The sequence below is a fragment of the Phocoena phocoena genome, chromosome 20, assembly GCF_963924675.1.
Source record: "Phocoena phocoena chromosome 20, mPhoPho1.1, whole genome shotgun sequence".
NCBI classification, from domain to species: domain Eukaryota; kingdom Metazoa; phylum Chordata; class Mammalia; order Artiodactyla; family Phocoenidae; genus Phocoena; species Phocoena phocoena.
This window is the reverse complement of record NC_089238.1, coordinates 29,895,320-29,916,757: the sequence shown is the minus strand read 5'-3', so window position 1 is coordinate 29,916,757 and position 21,438 is coordinate 29,895,320. Positions and strand designations below refer to the sequence as shown.

The 21,438-nt window shown below is 44.0% G+C and overlaps 1 protein-coding gene and 1 long non-coding RNA gene across 3 annotated transcripts; one reads left to right on the top strand and one right to left on the bottom strand.

Moving 5' to 3' along the window:
• Nucleotides 1–1,768: 1,768 nt before the first annotated feature.
• IRX5 (iroquois homeobox 5) lies at nt 1,769–4,987 on the bottom strand. Of its 2 annotated transcripts, none has more exons than XM_065899358.1 (3): nt 4,739–4,987; nt 3,270–3,675; nt 1,769–3,109 (listed from the first exon to the last, which is right to left on the bottom strand). In XM_065899358.1, the coding sequence occupies exons 1-3, from the start codon at nt 4,985–4,987 to the stop codon at nt 2,313–2,315; spliced, it is 1,452 nt and encodes a 483-aa protein (XP_065755430.1). In that variant the 3' UTR covers nt 1,769–2,312. The 2 variants fall into 2 exon arrangements, with proteins under 2 accessions (XP_065755430.1, XP_065755431.1); XM_065899359.1 differs by having other exon boundaries at nt 2,313–3,106.
• Nucleotides 4,988–7,318: 2,331 nt separating this feature from the next.
• On the top strand, nt 7,319–17,518 carry LOC136141535 (uncharacterized). Its single transcript, XR_010657735.1, has 4 exons — nt 7,319–7,410; nt 11,022–11,140; nt 12,540–12,605; nt 17,242–17,518. It is a non-coding gene; the product is annotated as an uncharacterized lncRNA (long non-coding RNA).
• Nucleotides 17,519–21,438: the final 3,920 nt, after the last annotated feature.

Genomic DNA, 21,438 nt, shown 5'->3' with positions numbered 1-21,438 from the left:
GTCGTCCTTAAACTCTCTCTTAAGAGAAGGCGACTGGCCTATTCTTCTGACTTTTTTAGAAGAGAAGGTGACTCCTGGGGCTGCATATTCAACAGGGGGGAAAAAGCTGATTGTGAACCGGGCTGTCGGGAGGTGGATGGAGGGGGCTGGGGCGCGGGGGGTAGGGCAAGTCATCTCTGGAATTCAATTGTTTAAAAAAATCATTTATAATTAAAGGGACAAAATAAAATACGATCGTCTCATGCATATTTAATCATTCACACTTCCAGCTTTGAAACCATTTTCCCTGCGTGAATTTTCTCACTAATTTAAACACTGAAGTCGACTGCTGTTCAAGAAAACATCTGGACAATGCTGCTTTCAAGCTTGTTTAAATTCGAATAACTAAAGGAGCCCTGTTGCAGGTTAAAAAAAAAAAAAGTAGCAAAAGTGAAAACTCCGGTGAAAATTTGGGCTGTGTTTAACAAAACAGGGTTAAAGTGGTCTTGAGTAGAAGTGCAAATATGTGAGTTTTGATTTAGCCTAATTAAACCGGTGTTATGTGCAAACACATTCTCTCTACGCTCAGGCTTGGGTTTAATAGAGCAAATTAATTCCCCTCGCTGGGGTCTGTTTTTGCTGTAAAGCCTCCCGTCCGCCGACCAGTGAAAATTTCCCACGAAATTCCACAAGTCCGCGGTTCCCCATCTCCCGCGCAAAATGGAGAGGCGAACACCGACCGTGCTGGTGTGGGATTGAGACGTAACCTGCCTTTTCGTTTTGCGATGAAAGATGCGGGATTAAACGGAGAAAATAAAACCTCAAAAATACTTTTGTGGCTTCTCGGACTCTTGAACCCGTGATGGCAAGAGTGCTAAAGTGACAAGCCTGATCAAGTCCACAACGGCCTCATTATCTAGGCAAACGTCCTCGAAATTTTGAATGCCGCTTGTCCAAAAAGGGGCCCTTGGGGGGGGGCGGGGGGCTCTTCTGGTCCGTTCGGGGCTCCCATTGCTTCCCCCAAGCGCTTATGGCACTCCCTCCCCCACTTCCGCCCACTCTCTCTCCAATCTCCGACTCTGCAAAGTGCAGGCTTGTAATTCAGGACAAGTGTGACACCTACCTGTGAAAGGGAGGAACCGTCCCCTCGCTGGTCCCGCGGCCCAGCCCCGCGGCTGCGCGGGGAATCTACCCGGCCGCCTACCACCCGCACGGTCGCGGATGGAACATTTACTAATCTAATCAAATCCAGCGAAGAGATCAATGCCCAATTTTGAAGGGGTAGAGAAGACAGTGACTTGGGAAAGCCTTCTCCTTGTCATCCCCTAACGCTTCCCGCCCGCATTAGCCCAGAGCACCTTTGAAAGAGTAATAAGGGCTAAATCCGGCATAAAATCGAACTCATTAGCAAAGTTCACCAGCTGATTGCTTTGCATAAAACACGACACTGATTGGAAGTAATTAGGTTAAGCAATGGAGCTCGGGTGGTGCGTGTCTCTAGCTGCCTTTGCCATCTCTTCTCCCTTCTGGGCACACACTCGGGTCTCTCTCCTCCCTCCTTCAGGGTCCAATCTCCCCACAGCAGCCCGCATCAGTGATCCAAATCTGCATTCCGGGCAGGGCCAGGTTCCCCGGGGCTCGAAGCCTAATTACAGTTTCCCGCTGGCACACTAGGTTCGGTGGAACCTTTCATTCCCCACTTCGAAAAAAAGTTGCAGTTTGCACCTTTTGTCCAGGGCGATGGACAGTTTACTGTGGCTTCTAAAAAGTAATGAGTGGCTCTGATTATGTTAAAATCTCTTTTAATTAAATATTTTGCATTTTACAAAGGCGGCTGCAGTTCCTTTTACTTTTTAAATCTAAGAGTATAACCTGTTCCCTTTCTGTAATAATACTTCAGCTCATACCCAGAAAAATCAATAGGTGTAAAAAATTAAATTAAACTTGTATTTTTAAACTATGAAACAGTTCTGGGGGAAACACAAATGTATATATTTATATTACAAAAAAACATTAAATGCCTGTACAGGTGTCTTAATTTCATAATTTACTTCAAAGATATTGAGTTATCAATTTAAATACAAAAATGCTACATTAAATATACAGAATAAGATTTAATACAAATCCTTTTTTAAATTTTTCTTTTCAGTTGGTTAAGACATTTTTGTTTGTGTGTGGAGATGTTTACATTTTTATGTCATCCATCTCCAGGAACTATAAACTTTTTAGTAGGAGGGGTAGTTTTGTTTTTCTCTCACGTTGATGGAAAAATAACTGCCAAGGCCATTTTTTTTTTAATAAATTAGGAAAGTCCAGGACCGACGCAGCCCGCGTTAAATGTCGGACATACCTTTCTTCAATTCATAGGGAGAGTCTTTGCACAGGTCTAGCTGGGACTGGCTCCGCAACATTTTCGGGTCTTTAGCCAAAGCGTCCGCTCGGTTCAACACGGTCTGGTTTAATCCATTGAAATGCGAGCTCGGACCCGTTGTAGGGCCTGGCCCGGGCCCCGGGTGGCCGTGAAGGTGTCCGAAGGAGCCATAGTTCGTGTAGCCAGGATAGAAGGGCGCCGTGTAGTAGAGAGGCCGGGACAGCACTGTCCCGCCTGGAAAGGGACACTGAGCCGAGGGCGAGCGCGATGGCGCCGGTGCTGGTGACGCGCGGCTGCCTCCTAGGGCTTGCCCGGCTACGGGCCCGGGGCACGGTGGGCACGGAGAGCCCTCGCTCCCGCCGCCCCCGTCCTTGATCTTGTCCGAGGATGTGGCGATCTCCGCCAGAGACCACAGTTTGGGCTTGGCGAGCACCGCCTGAGGCGGTGGTGGTGGCGGCGAGTGTATGACCGAGGGCCCTCCGGGACCGGGGGGCAGCTCTCCCGCGGCTGGGTGTGGGCCCGGAGCCGGCGCGCCCGAGGAGTAGTGAGGGGCCGGGTCTTCGGCCAGCCGAGCTGCCGCAGGCCCGGCCGGGGAGGGCCCGCCGGCGCGGGGGGGCCCGGGCAGCGCGTCGAGGCGGCCCTCGGATGGCGGCTCTTTAAAATCCGAGTCGCTGAGGCTACCCTCGGTCTCTTTGCCGGCAGGGGTGGGCGGCCCCTGCAGCCGTTCAAAGCCTGAAGCCGCCTTCTGCTCTGCTCCTCCTGCGGGCGAAACCCAGGCGGTCAGAGGCGCGGAGGCCGCGCGGCGGGGCCCAGGTCCCCGCCCGCAAAGGCAAAGACCCCTGCCCTCAACCTCCAGGCCCTGTGCGCCCCCTCTCCAGTCCCCCTTTTGCTTAACGCACCCTTTCCCGCGTCCACCAACCTGCATCGGGGCCCTCGGGGTCGCCCTTGTCCTCGGGCTTCTGGGGCTCATCCTCGTCGTTCTTCTCCAGATCAATGTTCTCTTCCTCCTCCTCGTCCTCGCTGCGGTTCCGCGGCGTCCACGTCATCTTGTTCTCCTTCTTGAGGCGCCGGCGCGCATTGGCGAACCAGGTGGACACCTGGGTGAGGGTCATCTTGGTGATGATGGCCAGCATGATCTTCTCGCCCTTGGTGGGGTAGGGGTTCTTGCGGTGCTCGTTGAGCCAGGCCTTCAGTGTAGCGGTGGCATCTCGCGTGGCGTTCTTCCGGTACGCGGGGTCCCCGTAGGGGTACGAGCCCAGGGGTGCTGCGTACGGGTGGTACCCCAAGGAGCCTGCCATGCCGGGTGTATGGTCGTAGGGAGAGCCCTGCAGGGAAGGGGCAGAGAGAAAGTGAGAGTGGGCCGTGGTCCCCAGTGCCACCTGGGCGACTGAAAGACACTTTCCCTGCGCCCAGGGGTCTTCGGGCTGCGAGGCCCGCACTCAGGCTTCCCCTGGGGTAGGGCTGGAGAGCTCAGACCCTGGGGCAACGCCTCCTCCTCCTCATAAGGAAGCGGGGGCGCCAACTCCTGAGTCCTTGGGGGCGCTTGGAGCCGTCCTGGCTTCCCTGGCCCCTGGGAGGCCCGGGAACGTCCTCCCTCCGTGCGCAGATCCGGCCACGGCGGCCGGGCCCTCTACCCAAGGAGAGGCCTGGGCAGCGGCGGCGACTCTGCGCTCCGCACCCGAGTGGTTGCGCGTTGGGAGCAAGGGTGGTGAGCAAAGGAAATCAAGGACTTTTTCTCCCCACAGAGAAAGGCAAACGAAAAGCTAAGCCTTGCCTCGGCACTCCCACCCCTCCAAAAGTGTTACCCCAAACCGAAGCCAAGGCGCTTTTCCAGAAAGTGCACCCGGCCGAAAAATCCCGGATGCACCGCAGCTCGCCCGACTTTTCAGAAATTTAATACCTCCAAATCGGATTGCAAAGATAGGATTACGGATTTGCAACATTTTGGAGGACTAATTAAAGGCGAGGCCAAACACATTTACACAGACTTAGCACGCTTCTGTTCAGATTTCGGGTCTATTTCTTTTGAACTACTTTCTCCAAATGGCAAAACCAAAAAAAAAAAAAAGGAAAAGAAAGAAAGTACAATGTGCAGGGCGGCCTGGAGCTCACGTTTGAACCAAATGCTGCTCTTTAATCGCAGCGACCTCTCCCCATAAAACCCTTTCGCCAACTCAGCGATCCGAGCAAGACGCGGCTCTTCTCTCCGAGCAACTCCTGAGCCCGAGGCCCGGGCGAAGCCGAGGGAGACAATCGCCCAAGTTGGCAGGGTCCGCGAGGCTTGGCAGGGGCGGCCCGCGGTGGAGCCGAGGCCCGTGTCCCCCGCAGCCCCCGACCGCCCCAAGCTGCCGCAGCTGCCCTCGCCCGCCCCGGCTCCAGCTCACTCACCACGTACGAAGAGAAAGCGGCGGCTGCCGCCGCCGCGGGGTCGGCGCCGTACTGGAGGTGCGAGTTGTAGCCCGGCGAGGGCGCCGTGAAGGCGGTGGAGCCGGCGTAGGGCGAGAACGCGGAGCCCGACGACGAGCGCCCGAGCTCATCCGTGCGGGGCCCCGAGATGACGCTGGTGCTGTACGCCGGGCACGAGTAGAGCGCCAGCGAGGCGGACGGCTGGTACAAGTAGCCCTGCGGGTAGGACATGGCCACGCACGGGCATGGGGCGCTCCGCGCCGCGGCCGCCAACGAGCCGGGCGGCGCCCTGCGAGGGCGTGCGGGCGGGCACCTGGCCTCCGGCTGCCCCGGTCCGCCGCTCCTCGGGCCCCGGCTCCCGGGCTCCGGCCCGCGGCGCCTCCTCGCTGGCTTCCCGCGCGCCTCCGGCTGCGGCCGCCGAGCCCGCTCCTCTGCGCGCCTCGCTCGCCCCGGCAGGGTTTTTCCCCCCCTCCCTTGCTGCTTTCTCTTTTTCCCCCTCGCTCTTTGCACTGGGGGGCTCTGCTTTTGGCTTCGCAAAGGTCCTGCCAAGATGCTAAGTTGGAAATTGAGGATTCTGACGCCTTGTGCGCGCCTGAAGCTCCTCCTTCGCGGGGTGTAGTCGGTGGGAGGACTGGCAGGAGCCTCTGGGCGGCCGCAGCCAACCCGGCCGCCAGGCGCGCCTCGCCCTCTCCCTCTTCCTCCCCGGCTCCCTCTCCCGCTCGCTGGCGCTCCCCTCGCCCCTCCCTAGCGCCCGCCTCTCCTCCGCGGCACTCCTCTCCCCCCCTCCTCTTATTTCCCCCCCCCTCCCCTCCTAGGTCTCTCCCTCTCTCTCTCTCAGACTCTTGAGCGCCGGCCCCAGGATGACAAACACATCCCAGGCGCGCCGATCTCTTCCAACTTTCCTCCCCTGCTAAGTCGGGGTGGAGCGGCGGTTCCGACACAAGGCGGGCCCTGATGGCCGGTCCCGCCGCTTCGACGCACAAAGGGAACGAGGCCGCGGACCGCGCGCCAGCGAAAGCTCTGCTTTCTGTACGCCGCAGTAAATCGCGGCGTTAGCGGATTTCTCGTTCGCCAGAAGGCTGAGCTCCAAGGCAGATCGCCGCCCACCCGCCCCTGGCTTCTCCCCCAAGCTAGGGGACCCGAGAGCGAGTTGGATACCCGGAATGAAGGCCCCCGAGAGAGCCGGATGGATGCCAGCGTCCAGGGCGCAGGGAGTCTGGGGTGACTGTCCCTCTCCGCCAGCAGCAGCAGGTGGGCGAGAGACAGGCCTTGGACATCTGCACGTCTCCGGCCCGGCCTCCCTTCCACCAACTCCCCGCCAGACGGCGAGGGAGGAGGCACTGGGGACCCAGTACTACGGGGTTAGCCTTTCTCTAGAGAGGTAGTGGGCAAGAGCTGCCAGACGGAGAAGCAGCTACACCGGAGTAGGTCGTCGGACTCCACTACACCTCCTCCCGCAATGCCTGGCTGCCTCTTTCTCGGGGCTCTGCATTATCCGCAGCTCGCCCCGCCAGGCCGGTGGTGGTGGAGAGTGCGGGTCCTCTTCCCCTTCGCACCCACTCTCGCATCCGCCCACGCTCCACTGCTAACATTGCGGAGCAGTAACCAACCCAACCATTTGTTCAGCGAGGCGCTGGCAAGGCAAACACACACAACCGAGTCACCGGCCGAGCCCTTGCCCACGAAGGCCACACATTTAGAATACAAAACAGACCCTTTGCCTGTCTCTCCACACCGCGCCGCCACAAGACACAGAAGCACTCGAACTGTGGGACAGACAGGGGCGCTGGTGAACCAGGACAGGGGCTGGCACAGTATTGGGCACTCCGCTGGGGCCCAGTAGATCGGGGACTTTGTGGCCTTTTATAATGAGGTCACACGGAAGCCGAAGTATGCCTATACACAGAGTTTCCCTCAATGACTCTGACGGGAGAGATACACTTTTACTTCCTGAGCTCCAACCCCTGCACACAAACCCACTCTCCACAACGGCACACTCTCCGCAGCGCGACTTCACGCACGCGCGCTGACTCCTCCCCTCCGTCAGTTCCCTCCAGGCTCCGCCCCTCAGGCGGACGTCCTCCTACAACCGCTCTAGCCCCATCCCTCCCTGCTTTCACCTCTAATTGGACGCTGGCCTCTATTGGCTCCGCCCTTCGGCGACGTGAGCCCGCTTTCCTCCGAGTAACGGCGCCGAGAGGGCGGGGCTGGGCGGGGCGACGGCGCGCTATTGTCATGGAGACGGGAAGCCGGCGGCGGCGGTGGCGGGAACAGCCAGGCTGAGGTGGCAGCAAGCCGGCCGAGACTGAGGCGAGTCTGAGCGGCCTGACGTGCGGAGCCGGCCAGTGGTGGCCTCTCAGGCAGCCAAGGGGCAATGTCTTCTGGGGCTCGGACAACGCCCGGGTGGTCGCGGGGAGTGCCCCGAAGCGTCCCCGCCCTGCTCGCATCGCTCCTGCCTCTCGCTGCCCCTCAGCTCCCCAGCGCCCGCCCCCCGGCTCCGCCCGCCGCCGGCTCCGCCCTCCGCCGCCGCCGCCGCCGCCGCCGCAGCCCTTCGCGCTAAAGGTCTGTAGCGGCCCGCGCGCGCCGCCCGCCGGGGGCTCGCGCCAGCCACGAGGGAGCGTCCGCGGCTCGCGCGCCCGCGCCGTGGAGGAGAGGTGAGCCCCGGGTCCTCCATGCCACCGCGCACCCGCCCCGTTGCGGCCGGGCTTCCTGCCTCTCGAGCCGCGTCCGCGTCCCCTCGTGGACCGGACGGACGCGACGGTGCCCCGCGCGCCTCCGTGGGCATGGGCCGCGTGAAAGTTGGGCGGGCTTCTCCTGGTGTGACGGTCCCCGGGCGGGCGGGCGTGGGCGTGTCCCCTCCATCCACGCGCGGCGGCTTCACCCTCTCGGCTCTCGTCCGAGATTTCTGAAATGCTGATTTCTGAAATGGAGCCGTGGAGGTTTGTGCCACCGAAACTCTGAGTCTGTCAACACAGACATTCTCATTACATCATCATGTAACTCTGGGCAGCTAAGCACCCCCCCGCACACACACACTATACTTACAAAACCCCCCTCCCCCCCACTTCGTTTCTTTCTACTGTCTTTTTGGTGCACGGACTGTAGAGAATCCTGCAAGATATTGAGGCATTTAGAATTTATGGAGTTTATGGTTCTGTTGCTGTGGTTGTCACCTCCGCTCTACGTCAAATTTGAGACTCATTTCTTAAGGATGTCTCTATTTTCTGGTTTATTTGCACATTGATGGCTCTGATGCTCGGCTGGCCACGGCCGCCCGGCGTCTGAGATAGACTCGTGTTAATATGTGAAAGGGAAGAGCTGATCATTAGCGTGCAGACGGGATTCAGATAACATCTGGCGGGTTTTCTCCGTTTTCATGTGAAAGCTTTCACGTTTTTGCTGGTAAACCGGAGGTTTTAACTTTTAGTCTTGGTGGCAGTGACGATAAGGATACGTTCCCTTCTCTCCACCCCGCCCCCGCCCCTTTTCCTCCTTTATTCATCAGCTTTGCCGTTTGGGAGCCTGTGTGCTTTTAGCAGTAGTTTAACTCGTCTCTTGTCACTGAAGCTTTCTCCCCCAGCAGAGGTGGGAGCTAACTCCCTCTGGTTCCAGGTTACCAAGACGACTCCTTTTCTTTTTGGCTTACTGTTGCATTTGTATCTTTCCGAACATTTTAACTTACACTAGGGATAGGTATTCCCTGATTGTTCTTAATGAAGGACTTTTAAAAAAATCTAATTTTAAAACTTCCTAAGAGTTTATTGGTTTGTCATGTCTGCACGGATCCTGTTAGGCATAATAACTCTTAAAATTTAGAGCTTTAAAATAAGATCCACAATTGTATTGTTAAGACATGGTCGTGGAGCTTGCTCTTCGAGTTTTGGCTGTACAGTTGTCATTGTTTAAATCAAGTGCAAAAGAGGTTATTCCTGTTTATTTAGTGTAATAACTGTTTACAGTTAAAACTTTAAAGACTCATAAAAGGAGATCTGCTGTATTTTAAAGATCTCATCATTCTTGTGGGAGAGACACAACACTGACGCTAGGAAAGGCAACAGATTGCTTCTGTCATATCGCTTTGCAGTTTTGGAGTGTACTTAAAGGATTATGATTGATAAGGCTGTCTTGCCAGAGAATGTTGACACAGGTGTGCATCGTTATCTTAATTAAGATCTTGAGAAAATGTTGTCTATAAAATGGTGACATAAGAAGGGCGGCATATTTCTGTACAGTTTTGCTTTTGGAGAATTTAATTGCATAGAAACCTGTCTTTGAGCTTCCAGCACTCTGGCAGCAGAAGTTTTAGAGAGAAATGATAGTTCAATGTTAAGTGTTCTGGCATGTATTAATACTACTTGTGGCTTTTTGGCAATGACTTTGTCGACTTTTTTTGTGCTTCCATCTTTGTGGAGTAATGGTTCCTGATTTAGAAAGAAAAGCATAAATAGCGTAGTATATTATTAAGCAGACGTTTATTAGTGTTCAGTAAAAATATGTAGAGGAAGGCGTGCTTAATGTGCAGAAACAGGATTGTAATGAAAAGGTAAATATATAAGAAATTTATGTCCCTTCACTTTTTTTAGAAGACAGTCTCCTAGAATGTTTTAATGATCTAAAACAATTTCTTTTTTCTTATTGTCAGGTACTTAACTACATTTTTTATGGAATGCCTTGTTTTTATTTCCAGACGTAGAAGAAAACTATTTTAGTTCTTCCAAAATGTGGTTCTGTAAACTTGAATTGATGAGCAAGTGAAGGTAGTGCATTTGGACTCTTATTAGTTTAAGGATCTGAATCATAACCTGGATGACCACTAGAATAGTATTACTGTCCTTTACTTCAAATCTCTGAATACCAAATGCCAAAACAATAGCAGGACAGATGCTGTTGATTATATTACCCCTTGGCTTACCCAGCACCTAATACCCTTCAACATAAGTATTGCATTAAGATTTCCCCCCTCTCTTTGTAGCTCATGATTTCCTGGAAGCTGGCTGTCCATCAGTGTGTCTGTAAGATGTGTGAGTGTTTTTCTTTAATATTAAAACTCATTGTAGAAAGAGGAAATGAAAGTGGACGAGGCCATAGGCGTTATGATCGGAGAGGCCAGGTGTAGAATCACAGCCCATTCGTGACTCCAAGGATAATGAGCTGCCAAGCATTACATGGTAAACTAAAATCAAAGAATGACTTATTTAGATTTGTTTGCTGAAACTAAAACAAGAGCATTAATTTTGACATAATTGCTTTACTTATCCCCCAACTCCCCTTCAAAAATTTCTTTTCTGGCAGCTAAGATCAGCATCCCAATGCTATTATCCATACATTATTTTCAAATTTGATATGCTGTGTTAAAAGCAATGAAATAGGAATATGAGCTAATTACCTGTCATCTGTTTTAATAAGTAACACCAAGTAATTATTACTATATTAATATATAATAATATAATATATTTTTACAGTATAGAAATCTTGTGGAAAATGTCAGTGTTCTTCAGTTGATAATGTGCAGGTAAATGAGATCGTGTAATCCTGAGTGAATCCAACATGTTCTTTAAAACAGATTATGAAAACAGGATCGTATTTTGGAACAGTGTTTTACCTCTGAGATAGCACAGCCTATTTCGTGTGGTAATATCTCAATATCTTTGTGTATTTCCCTTCAGTGTCTACATTGTGTTGGCTCCTGTAGTTTAACATCCTTTCGGTATAAATGTTAGCTGTTTTATAGAGAATAATTGTCCTTAATAGAATAGCAGCTGATACCACTCTAAGAAGATGTAAAATCTTGGAATTATTTTTTTCTTGTTCAGTAATGACTCTGGTTTGCTTTCTGGTTTAGCACTACTCTGGAGTGTGATACTCATGACTTATTTCTGCATAAATCTGCAGTATTTTATAGCTAGAGTATACCTGAGCACCAATTTAGCTTGGCAAATTAACTTAGATGCTTCAAAATTGAAAACCAGTATATTCAAATGTAGTTAAAGTTTAAATCTTTATTAGTAAGGATGCACTTAACATTTGTTCAAGAGCATAGAATGTAATTTTCTCCTGCAGTTGTCATTTATGTAATCCATTTTTCTAGCCTTTTCTCAGGCTAATGATATTCCACACCTTGATACAGTCTTTAGTTGTTTATTTGTGATAATATAGAGTGATACCTTGGAGAAAATTAGATTAGATATTCATAGCTAATATCCCTAAAGTATTTAACCAGACTTCTGTGTTTCCTTAAACAGAACCGATTCCATTTTCTGTGCAGGTTTTAAGTATGATGTTTCCGTAATACATTTGGATGTTTTCAGCTAAGCTCACTTCTGAACCATGGGGTTCCTCCAAATGTTGACTGAAATTTGTCCTTGCGCATCCCCAGGCTCATCTGCAAGTGAGTGTCTGCACAGTTGTGCTTGTGTGTGGAGTAAACCCAAAATAGCGTCAGCGTTTGTTTTACCAAAGTATTTGTATTGGAAATAGGGATGGTCTAAGCACAGAATGTAGAGAATGTCATTTGAGGCCTTTGATTATTAAAATTTTACCAATGCATTGGTAAGTAGGAAAATTTTTGATTCATGGAAATGCACTTAAAATGCATTTATTTTTTAATGTTGTCATCGGATAGTGAAACTTTTGAGCTCAGTGCTTTTTGTAAAAATCAAGACTAAAGTTACGATATGATATAGAAATAGGATTATTATTTAAAGGAAATAATGTTTATATCAAATTACAGTTTTTGATTATTTTCATTACCCCATTTCTTTTAAGAATAAACTTAGAGGGAGTATCAGCTCTAGTCATGGGTACTAAACTCTTTTAAAAAGACAAAGGATATACAGGTGTGCACAAAACTTGTCACTTCTCATCAAAATAGGGGCTGCTGAATACAAGCAGATGAGAAAAGCTATGAGAAAAAAAAAACACTGTGCAGAATATTTGTGTTGCCTAGTGGGGAGAGCAAGTACTGGATTTAGTGATAGAGAATATTTTCTTAAGTAAAAAAGATGGTTGAATGACCAAAAAAAAAGCTAATTCTACAGAAGGCAACTCTAGTACAGCCTGCAGTAGAATAAGTGCTTCTCTGTGGATACTTTCAAAGGTATTAAAGTGATTTTTAATGTTATATAATTGTTTTTAAATAACACACTTGTGTTCTTCTATCACTGATTGGGCGTTATGGGGCTTCATGTATGACCAAGAGCTGAAGCATTACAGTGACTTAGGAAACACACAAATATGAAGAAAACGTTAAACAGTGGGCAATCTGATTCCTCTTTGTTTGCCTTTAAGCTTAGTTTTTGGTTTTGGTTTTGTTTTTTTAACCACATGTAAACTTGTTGAATTTATAAGACAGGAGGATTAGATTTTTCTTCCCTCCTAAGGATGAATATAGGAAAAATCTAAACATATATGCAAATTGGTTGAGTTTTATATCTGTTATTAGCCAAAATTTATTATGAAGATTCATGTTCATTTCTTATATATTAATGGTATTCAAATGTATTAAAACCGATACTTCTTTTATATAAAATAGGTGGTGTGAGGGGGGTTCCCCACTCTTGAAAATATAAAGAAATCATGTCCTTTCAACAGTAATAGGTTATGGTTGATTAATTGAGAAGGTTATACTAAATGTTCTCTAGTGGAAATGGCTAGAGTATGCTTTTTGAGAACTATATCATTCAGGAATAAAATCAATTGAAGTATTGGTAATTAAATTGTAATTCAATGAAGGAACGAACTGGTAGGAAAGATGAAGCTAACTCTTGCTGTTTTTCTCTTTAAGAATCTACAGTCCATAATGGAGCTACTGTACCGGCTATTGGAAGAAGGAGATTCTGAAGATAGGGAGGTAATATTATCTCTTTTAAAAGAATACTTTCCTCTGTAATCCTGTGCCTTTATTACATATAAGAACTTTATCTAGTAGAGAGCAATTTCTTTAAATTTGGGGTATGGAAACAATCTGATTTTCCTGTGCTGAGTTTTCGAGCTCCTCCTCCTGGGGTAATAGGCTATGTTGGGAGAGCTGAGAAATCTCATCTAGGCATACTCAGCACCCTTAAAATAGCTTCTTTCTGAGAATTAGATCTGTGATGGTGGCCTACCCCGTTCTAGTAGATGTCATTTTAGCATGTGGTTGATGTGCAGGCATTGAGCGCGTTGCTTAGCTGTCCTCATTTACCTCTCTGGCTTTGTTGCCTTCTCTGGGGGAACGTGCTCTCGGCAGGGTGGTTCACTGCCAGCCACCACCCAGCTCTGAGTGGGAGACTTGCTGGTTGACAACTGGTTCCAGGGCTCTGCCAAAGAGCTCACCAGGCCCAGCCTGGGCTGCTCTAGCGCACTGGAGGCCAGGAGCTCCCACACATGGGTTCCTTCCCTAGTTGTCAGCTTTAGGTCCCTTTCCATTTTTTGTGTAATCCTAGGCTATGGGTAATACTTTCCGTTTCCTCTCACTAGGTTGGCTTGTTGCTTTCTTTGCAGCTGTTGCAGGGATTCACATGGAATGGAGGACTCTGTTTTATTCTGGATGAGATCTTTGATCATTTCCCCACATGCTTTTCCAGTTTCAGAAACCTAATGCTGGTGTTACAGAATGAATCTAAGATTCTTGAACAACAAAAATGAAAAATGAAAAATCTGTGTCAATAAGAAAATCTTCCATCTTTTCATGCTATGTTGCTACATTGCCCATGCAAGTTAAATTAAAAACAGAGTCAGACCCTTTTATAAATTATCAATCGCTATGTCTAAGAATGTTTATAAAGGCTTGAATTGTGTAATGGTATTTATATCATTTTTTTTCCTTTTTAAGAAAAATGATATACTTTTTCTAGTCATCAGAAACACTCCCTGAACTATATCTATGGAGAGATATTAATGTAATAATAAAGGGCTTTATGATGTCTAATTATATAATTGGGAAATTGGTAAGCAACAGTAGTAGATAAAATCAATTTCTTCTATTAAAGAGCTAATATACATTTAAAAACAAAAACCTTCAAGAAGGGGACTCTTTAATCTTTAAATCATATGATGTTTTTGGTTAATACAACAGGAAGATGAAATATACTAGTCTCAGATTCTTTTATTCTTGCCTAGGTAGAGGTTGGAAGCAGCTGAGGAGCTATTAACATGTAGCCCAGAAAAAAAATGATATAAAAGTGATTACTTGGAAGGCAGTTTACATTTGCAGAACAATTCAATATTATGTCCTTGACCAACTTTTACACTTCATATACTTGGGTTATTACTCTAGCTTTTAAAATATCAGTCTATGATGTAGCTTGTGTATGGAATGCAAGGGTATTTTTGAATTGACTAGGTCTTGCAGGTCATTCTAAAATGTGCTACAGTATTACAAAGTTGAAATGTAATATTTATTAATAGAAGGAAAATATAAAATTTAATATCTGGGCAAATGTGACCTTTAAACCTACTTTAAAAGTATAATCTTGACATCTGTGACACTATTTTTTGTCTTTGTTTATAGATAGAATTATGGATATTCTACAATCCAAATGACTTATTTATTAATTCCAAATTCTGTTCTCTATAATGGACTTTTAAAATAAAAAGAATACGTGCTTTAGACATGGACTAATTTATTAAGCATTAGTACACAGAAAAGCAGCCTTGATTAATTTAAAACTGTGAAAGGGGGCAGGTAAAACTGTTTTCGGCTGAAATTTACTAATGCAGTAACCATTTAAATTAAATGTTTGTTAACGTAATAGTGATGGCATTTTCTCCTCCTCCTCCTTGTGGTTTTGTCCAACTAGATGTTACAGTGGCAGTTGCGCTGACTGTTAAGTGTTTAAATGATGACACCATTATGTGAAGTGATTTTGAAATGAGAGATTCCAGCCAAGAATTACATCTGCTCCCATCTCCTTCATATCATACTCTCTGGCAGTACAGATTATGATTGATTTGTTTGTGACAGATTGCAGGAAACAGTCATTGATTTTTCAATATTTTACCTTAAAATTATTTACAGTTGTAACCATGGGGAGGTATTTCCACGGGCTGTCAGCCCCTGAAAGACTAGGATAATATTCCCTGCTCTCTGACAAGACAAATTACCTGTAATGAGTGCAGTAGCTGAAGGGTATACTTTTATTTTAAAATATGTCAATAACCCCAGTGACTAAACGAATATTGATTTAGCATAATGAAGCCTGAGTAATGTGAAAATGAGCTTTTTCAAGGAGCATGGTAAAGACTTTCTTTTTAGCTGGTTGTAAGAAGCTTTTCATTCTTTTCAACTAGCTAGTGGAGATGAGGAGTTTTATATGCAAACCATCAGGAATGATAGTGTTGTTTGTGATAACCAGGGTCCAAATATTTTGCTCTTGCTTTTATCGATTCTTTTTCAGATCTTATTTGGAGTCTTACTTTCAGTCATAGAATAGCTACTGATTTGCTTGCTCTTATCTTGAACCAAATTAATGTATTTACCATTTCAGCATATTTTGCGTTAGAACCTCTGGTATTGAATATTAAAATATAAGTCTATATACAATCATTTGTAGATGACATAATAATTATCTTAAGACATTTCAAATGGGTCTATTGTAGTATTTAATGTGCTGTGTGTTATGGTAGAATAATTCCTAGTCCCTGGACATCAGACTGCTTTCAGTGGGAATGAAGATTAATTTACTTAAGCCCTGATATTTTAGGCATCATTGCATGTTTTCATTTTTGTCAGACTTCCGCCCACCCTTTTCAAATGTAATTCTCAACTTTTTAATGGATTAAGATCCCAATACGTAAGGTCCTTCAAACAAGAATGATAATAAAGTAGTATATTGCTTTATTTTATAGTTCATCAAGAAGCCAAAGATCTTATGTCTGACTAAGTATCTCCGTATCTAACTTGGTAAGGAGAAAATAGGGTAAACAATGCCCATAATATATAGTGGAAAAGTCAGTATTTGAAGATGTCTAACTTGTATTCCATGGGAACCTAACATATTTTATGATAACTAATAGTAATAAAATTTTATTGAAAGCAATAGGTAAAGTCCCTTTAGAAATTAAAAATGAGTTATTCAGATGGCTCTTTGTCAGTGCTAGTTCTTTTGTAGCATTGCATTGGAAATGTTGCAATAAAATGAAAAATATAAACATATCTTTTAATGGAAAATAGGATAGACTCTAGAACAGAAAATTATCGTTTTATTTTTTCCCAGGAATTTGCCTGAGGGTGTGACACAGATGATCTCTGTTACTCTTCTTAGTTGTGTCCTGCAGTAAGCTGGATGCTTTATAAAATACTGGTCCCTTGGTTTCAAATGCTGTAAGATTTTAGTTCTCCATCACCCCCTCCCCCCAATTTTTTCCTTTTTTCTATAAAGGACCTTTGAAAATAGAAATATAAAGGTTGCACTATCATCACATATGAAACTGTTAGCCCGAATTCTTCAACCATTAATTTGGTTTATAGTTTTCTAAGTTGATACTTTATCCTTAGAACTTATCTATGGTTAAGGCCTATCTATGGATGTGCCCTCCAGAAAAAAATGAATATAGATTTTCTTCCTCAATAGTTTTTTTAAATGAAGCGTATTTTCTTCATACAAATCTACGTTAAGGAAAACATCTATATTGTTGTTTAGTTTATTTTGGAGTAAAATAATAAATGTATATGGTAGGTACCTCCTGACCCCATCATTTAGTTTAAACCTATCTGTTCATTTTATAGTACATGTGCAGAACTATTTACGTGAATAAAATTCAATAAATATGTAGATAAAGTAAAGCTTTTTCTGGGGAAATTATTCTCTTTTGGATACTCTGCCCTTTTCCATTTCTTTTCTCCCCTTGGAAAAAAAAAATCTTGCCCTTGTTCTCCTTTAAGGAAAAACTATTTAGATAAAGTGTTTTTAAATCATGCAAGTCATTGCCTGGGGTTGGTTAAAACATTTACTTTTTTGAAAAGGAGAAAATGCCCCTGTTTTAAAAATCTTTCTTGTATTTGTATCTATTAAGATAAACAGTTTACTTTGATACGGTACATACCAATCTACTTAGTTAATTTTTTTTCCAGAATTCATTTTACTGTGCTTGGTATGACCTTCTATGATAACTTAATATAGGAACAAATTAGCATATAATTCTATTTTCCATGTGACCTCAACCAGTTGCAGAATTGTGCCGCCACTTTTGGGGCGCAGTTTGATAGTCTATGTAGACTGTAGCATTTTTAAGTGTTTGCAAATGTTCAGTGCATCCTGCCTAAGGTGTTATCGAAAATGTTTAAAAGTAAGCAGTTAGAGGAAATACCCCTATTCCTAAGGTATCAAAATGCCTCCTAAAGGTAGCATTTTAAACTAGTGTGCATAATTGATTAGTGATTTGTCTTTCTCCCAAGCATAAAGCAACAGGGCAAAGTTAAGTGAGGTTGGTGAAGTATAAGAAGATATAAGGGACTGATGGTGACAATGATCATGACAACTAAATGGATTTCTTTTTTCTTTTAGATTCAGCTATCAGTCTGAAATTTCCTGTGGTCTGTTCAGTCTAGATGCAAAGGCCATGGAAAAAATCAAGTGCTCAAGTGGTTTAAATATGTTTTGGATGTTCTTATTTATAGATTACAGTATTTTTCCACTTAAAATCCACAGTTGTCATGCAGAAGAAGGTTATGCCCTTCTAGATCACCAATTTTATTTGACATGCTTAGCGTTGTAATGTATTACCAAATGCTATCTGTTTTAATCAAAGTATAGAAAAAATAAAATCAATTTTATATGTTGACTTTTTTTCTAAAACGACTTTATTGGATTGAATGAATGTTTATACCTGAAAAAGAGCGTTGCAAAAAAAAAAAAAAAAATCACATTCTCCAGCATAGCAATTCTTCTGGCAATCTGATATCATTAGAATAGGTTTAAAATCACTTTCTAATGTAACTGTATTATATTTATGGGAGAAAAAAGACTTGAAATGTATCCTTATATATATTTTAATTCTCTATATTAGTCCCTCTGGAATAGAACATTTTCTTCTCAAAAAATCTATTAGCTCAACTCAGATACAAGATAAAAATCATAACTGGCAGAGCATTTGTTACGTGTTTGAGCATTTGTTATGTAAAGAAGGTTGACATCCAGTCTTTCACAGAGTTCTTACATTTGGGGAGACTGAATAATGACCGTTTGCCTTGCCATCGGGAAATTCCTTGTTGTGGCCTTTGTGGTGGCTGTAGGAAAATGGAAGGATTCCTCTGTGGTAGGCAGGCCTCTGGCTTCTGTGGTGTGAACACTGTCAAGGGGTATGTGTCACTAGAGGTGGCCCTTAGCGAGGGAACTGGGGAGATTCACAGATGCTGATGACACTCGAAGAAGCAGTTGTGAGTAACTGTTTTGTAAATGACCCAGTTCGTACTTCATCCACTTCTGTAGTTTTTACAAAGAAAGTGCTATGATAAATTCTTAAGCTCAGGTCTCCATATGGCAAAGTAAATTTATTAGGCTAGAGTGTTTCTTTTTTATTTTTAATTAAACTTAGTATTTTGAGATCATTATAGATTTCACATGCAGTTGTACTAAATAATGGAGAAGTCCTTTGTACCCTTTACCTAGTTTCCCCAAATAGTATGGTGTATAGTGCCATATCACAGCCTGGACATTGGCATCAGTACAGCCAAAATACAGAACAGTTCCTTCAGCACAAGGATTCCTCATGTTGCCCTTGTGTATCCATAGCTGCTTCTGTCCTGCTCCCCTTCCTTAACCATAGCAACCACTAGGCTGTTCTCCATTTCTACAACTTTTTCTTTTCAAGGATGTTATATAAATGGAATCATATAGTATATAACCTTTTGGAATTGACTTTTCTCACTCAGCACAATTTTCTGGAGATTGAACTTGAATATTTCAAGTCTGTTCTTTTTATGTTTGGGTAATATCCCACGGTATGGTTGTCCCACAGTTTGTTTAACCATTTACCGGTTGAGACTTCAGGGTTGTTTCTGGTTTTTCACTATTACGAATAAAACTGCTGTAAACATTCATGTATAGATTTTTGTGTGAACGTAAGTTTTCATTTTCCTGGGATAAATGCCCAGGGGTGTGATTGTGGGTCATATGATAATTACAGAGAGCATTTCTTTTTAAGACTAGAATTGATTTTGTGTATATGGAAGGGGAGACAAAGAGAACATCTACATTTTTGTGGTATTTTTGCTTTAACAGGATTTGTTTATGATTTCAAAACATGCAGACTATCTTAAATAACTTGTAGCTAGATATCAAAAAACATTTTTTCCACAACGTAGATTTTGTTCTTATTTTTAGAGAAATATTTTTGAGAAAAAATTACTTTTTGGGGGGGTAAACAATTTCTGTGTAAAGGAATAAAGGTAGACATACACTATAGAAAAGATGCTGCAAAGCTGACAGGTTACTTGGGGATATTTTCCACGTGTTGATAGAGAGACTTGACGTTCGAGGATATATTATAATAGTTTTTCAATTGGTAGACTCTAGCTTTTGTCACCCCCATGTTGCCTGTAGTTTTTATTTGTAGAATGAATTCATTATCTTTACAATTTGTGTTCAGCGGTATTGCATTTAATGTCCATTTAATTCAACTATATGCACTTAGGAAGAAAAGAAGGAAATAAAAAAACAATAAGTATCTTTTCTAGTACATGGCCCCTAAAAGGCAACTATTGACACTTTACATGATGCTTAATGGAAGAAACAGCTCTGTTCCCAACCCTGGTGAAAATTATACTGTTATACTTCCTGAGAGGCATGTATGAAACCGTCTATGCTATATTTTGGGAGAGACTTACTGAAAGGCTTTTCAAGGATAATTTTTATTCTAATTTTCCACCGTATATATTGACTTTGGAACTCTTACTGAAGATGTAGCTCCATTTCTTTTTTAGAAACATTGGATGCCTTTAACTGGTTACAATAATCCTTCTAACAAAAGTCAATATTTTAAATCTTTAACCTTTTTGAGTGAGGCCCTAGGCCCAGGGGAACCCCAATCATGCAATTCTTCTAAATATAGTTCATCTTTAGCCCATATGGTCATGACCACAGTGATATAAATGACATAAGATAATAAAATAGTCCTTGCCCTTAAAAATGACCTGGACCAAAGATAGTATGGACATATAGAATCTTTGAATACCAGTAGTCACTCATCAAGAAGCAGCTAGGGAAGCATCTCCTGTCTAGCACTTCTAGGAACTGGGACCCTAACAGTAAAGAAGAGCAATACAGGCCCTGATCCCTTTGCGGGGTTCTCGCGGCTCTTAGATTAGGGGGTGGGGACAGGGGAGAAGTAAAAAGAAACTGAGATAGAGTCCAACGTGATTATGTGTTACTAGAAATCCAGAACCTTCGGAATTTAGGAGAGAGACTAGGAAAGCTGAAACTGCTGGAGCAGGCCTCACAGAAAATGGTGGGCTTGAATTGGGAAGGAGCATGTATGTGACACAGAGAAGGAGGACATCAGGAGCAGAGGGAAATGAGCTGCAGTGTGGTTGTTGGAAGTGAGGTGCAATCTGGTCTGGTCATCAAAATAGTAGGTGACTGCCCCAAAGTATACTTAACAGCTTCCTATGTTTTAGGAACTCACCAGAAATGTGGCATGCTTTAAGAGTAATATTTGAGTTTAAATATGTATATTTGAGTGAAAAAACAAATGGATACTCTTCTTCTTAAAACTAGGACTTGGAAGTAGCTTTTAGACTATGAGGCTCAGTATGTGTGCGTGAATGTGAAAAACAACCTTACTTTCCTCCATTTGTGTTTGATAAGGAATAAGATATTTTGTACCTTTCTGATGTCTTAAATGCATAACCTGTAAGACTATAATACTTTAAAATGTTTTATTTTAGGCTTAAAGTAAAAGAACTTAAAGTTCTTCTAGAAGAGCTCCGAAATTAAAACTGCGAGATCGCATATAGATACAAGTTACATAAAGAATACATTTGTAAGGTGGTACATAGAGCTGATGGCTTTACTAAGAAACTATTTTGGGCACCCTAAGAAAATACAGGCATTTCTGTGCATTCTTTTCAAGTGTTCAAGGTAGTAAGAGAGCTGAGAGCCTTTTCTAAATATGCATCCAATTTTAGAAGGCTAAACTAGGAAGCGCTAATATGCCTGAGGCCCTTTAAGTCAGGAACTTGGAAAAAGGAAGACACCTAAGGGACTCTCAGAGTTTCTTTAAATTTATATAAATCATAGATTTGATCAATGTGGTTATAAAAGACATCAAAATTAAGATACTCAGGATTTTATGTGTAATAATACAGATTCCAGTGCCCCCGACTATATGCCATTGCCAATGAGGCCAAAATGAATTGTGTTTTAGGAAAGTGCTACTACATTAGGTAGACGACTTAAAAGTTCTGAGTATGTATAATGAGCCAGCACCGTGGAATCATCTTGTAATACTGTTTATCTAGCAGTTTAAAAAAAAAAAAAAATGGTGCTATTTTAGACAGTTAAAAAAATTTTTTTTACAAATATTGCAAATCATAGGTTGGTTACCACTAGACTTCCTGACTCTGCTGTGATTGCTGTATTCTCTGTATATTCTTTTAAAATACGAGGCACTTTATAATTTTGTCTGTAATTGTTTATATATTATTTTCTCCACAAAATGTTTTTAGAACAACTTATTGCTAAATTACCTTAACCTACCTGCCA

What these genes read in the sequence shown, in the direction of transcription:
- IRX5 (XM_065899358.1), bottom strand. Translation starts at nt 4,987, where the DNA reads ATGTCCTACCCGCAGGGCTACTTGTACCAGCCGTCCGCCTCGCTGGCG. An exon ending in CCGCTTTCTCTTCGTACGTG is followed by an intron (nt 3,676 to 4,738) that starts GTGAGTGAGCTG and finishes CCTTCCCTGCAG; the next exon opens with GGCTCTCCCTACGACCATAC. An exon ending in CCCCGAGGGCCCCGATGCAG is followed by an intron (nt 3,110 to 3,269) that starts GTTGGTGGACGC and finishes TTTCGCCCGCAG; the next exon opens with GAGGAGCAGAGCAGAAGGCG.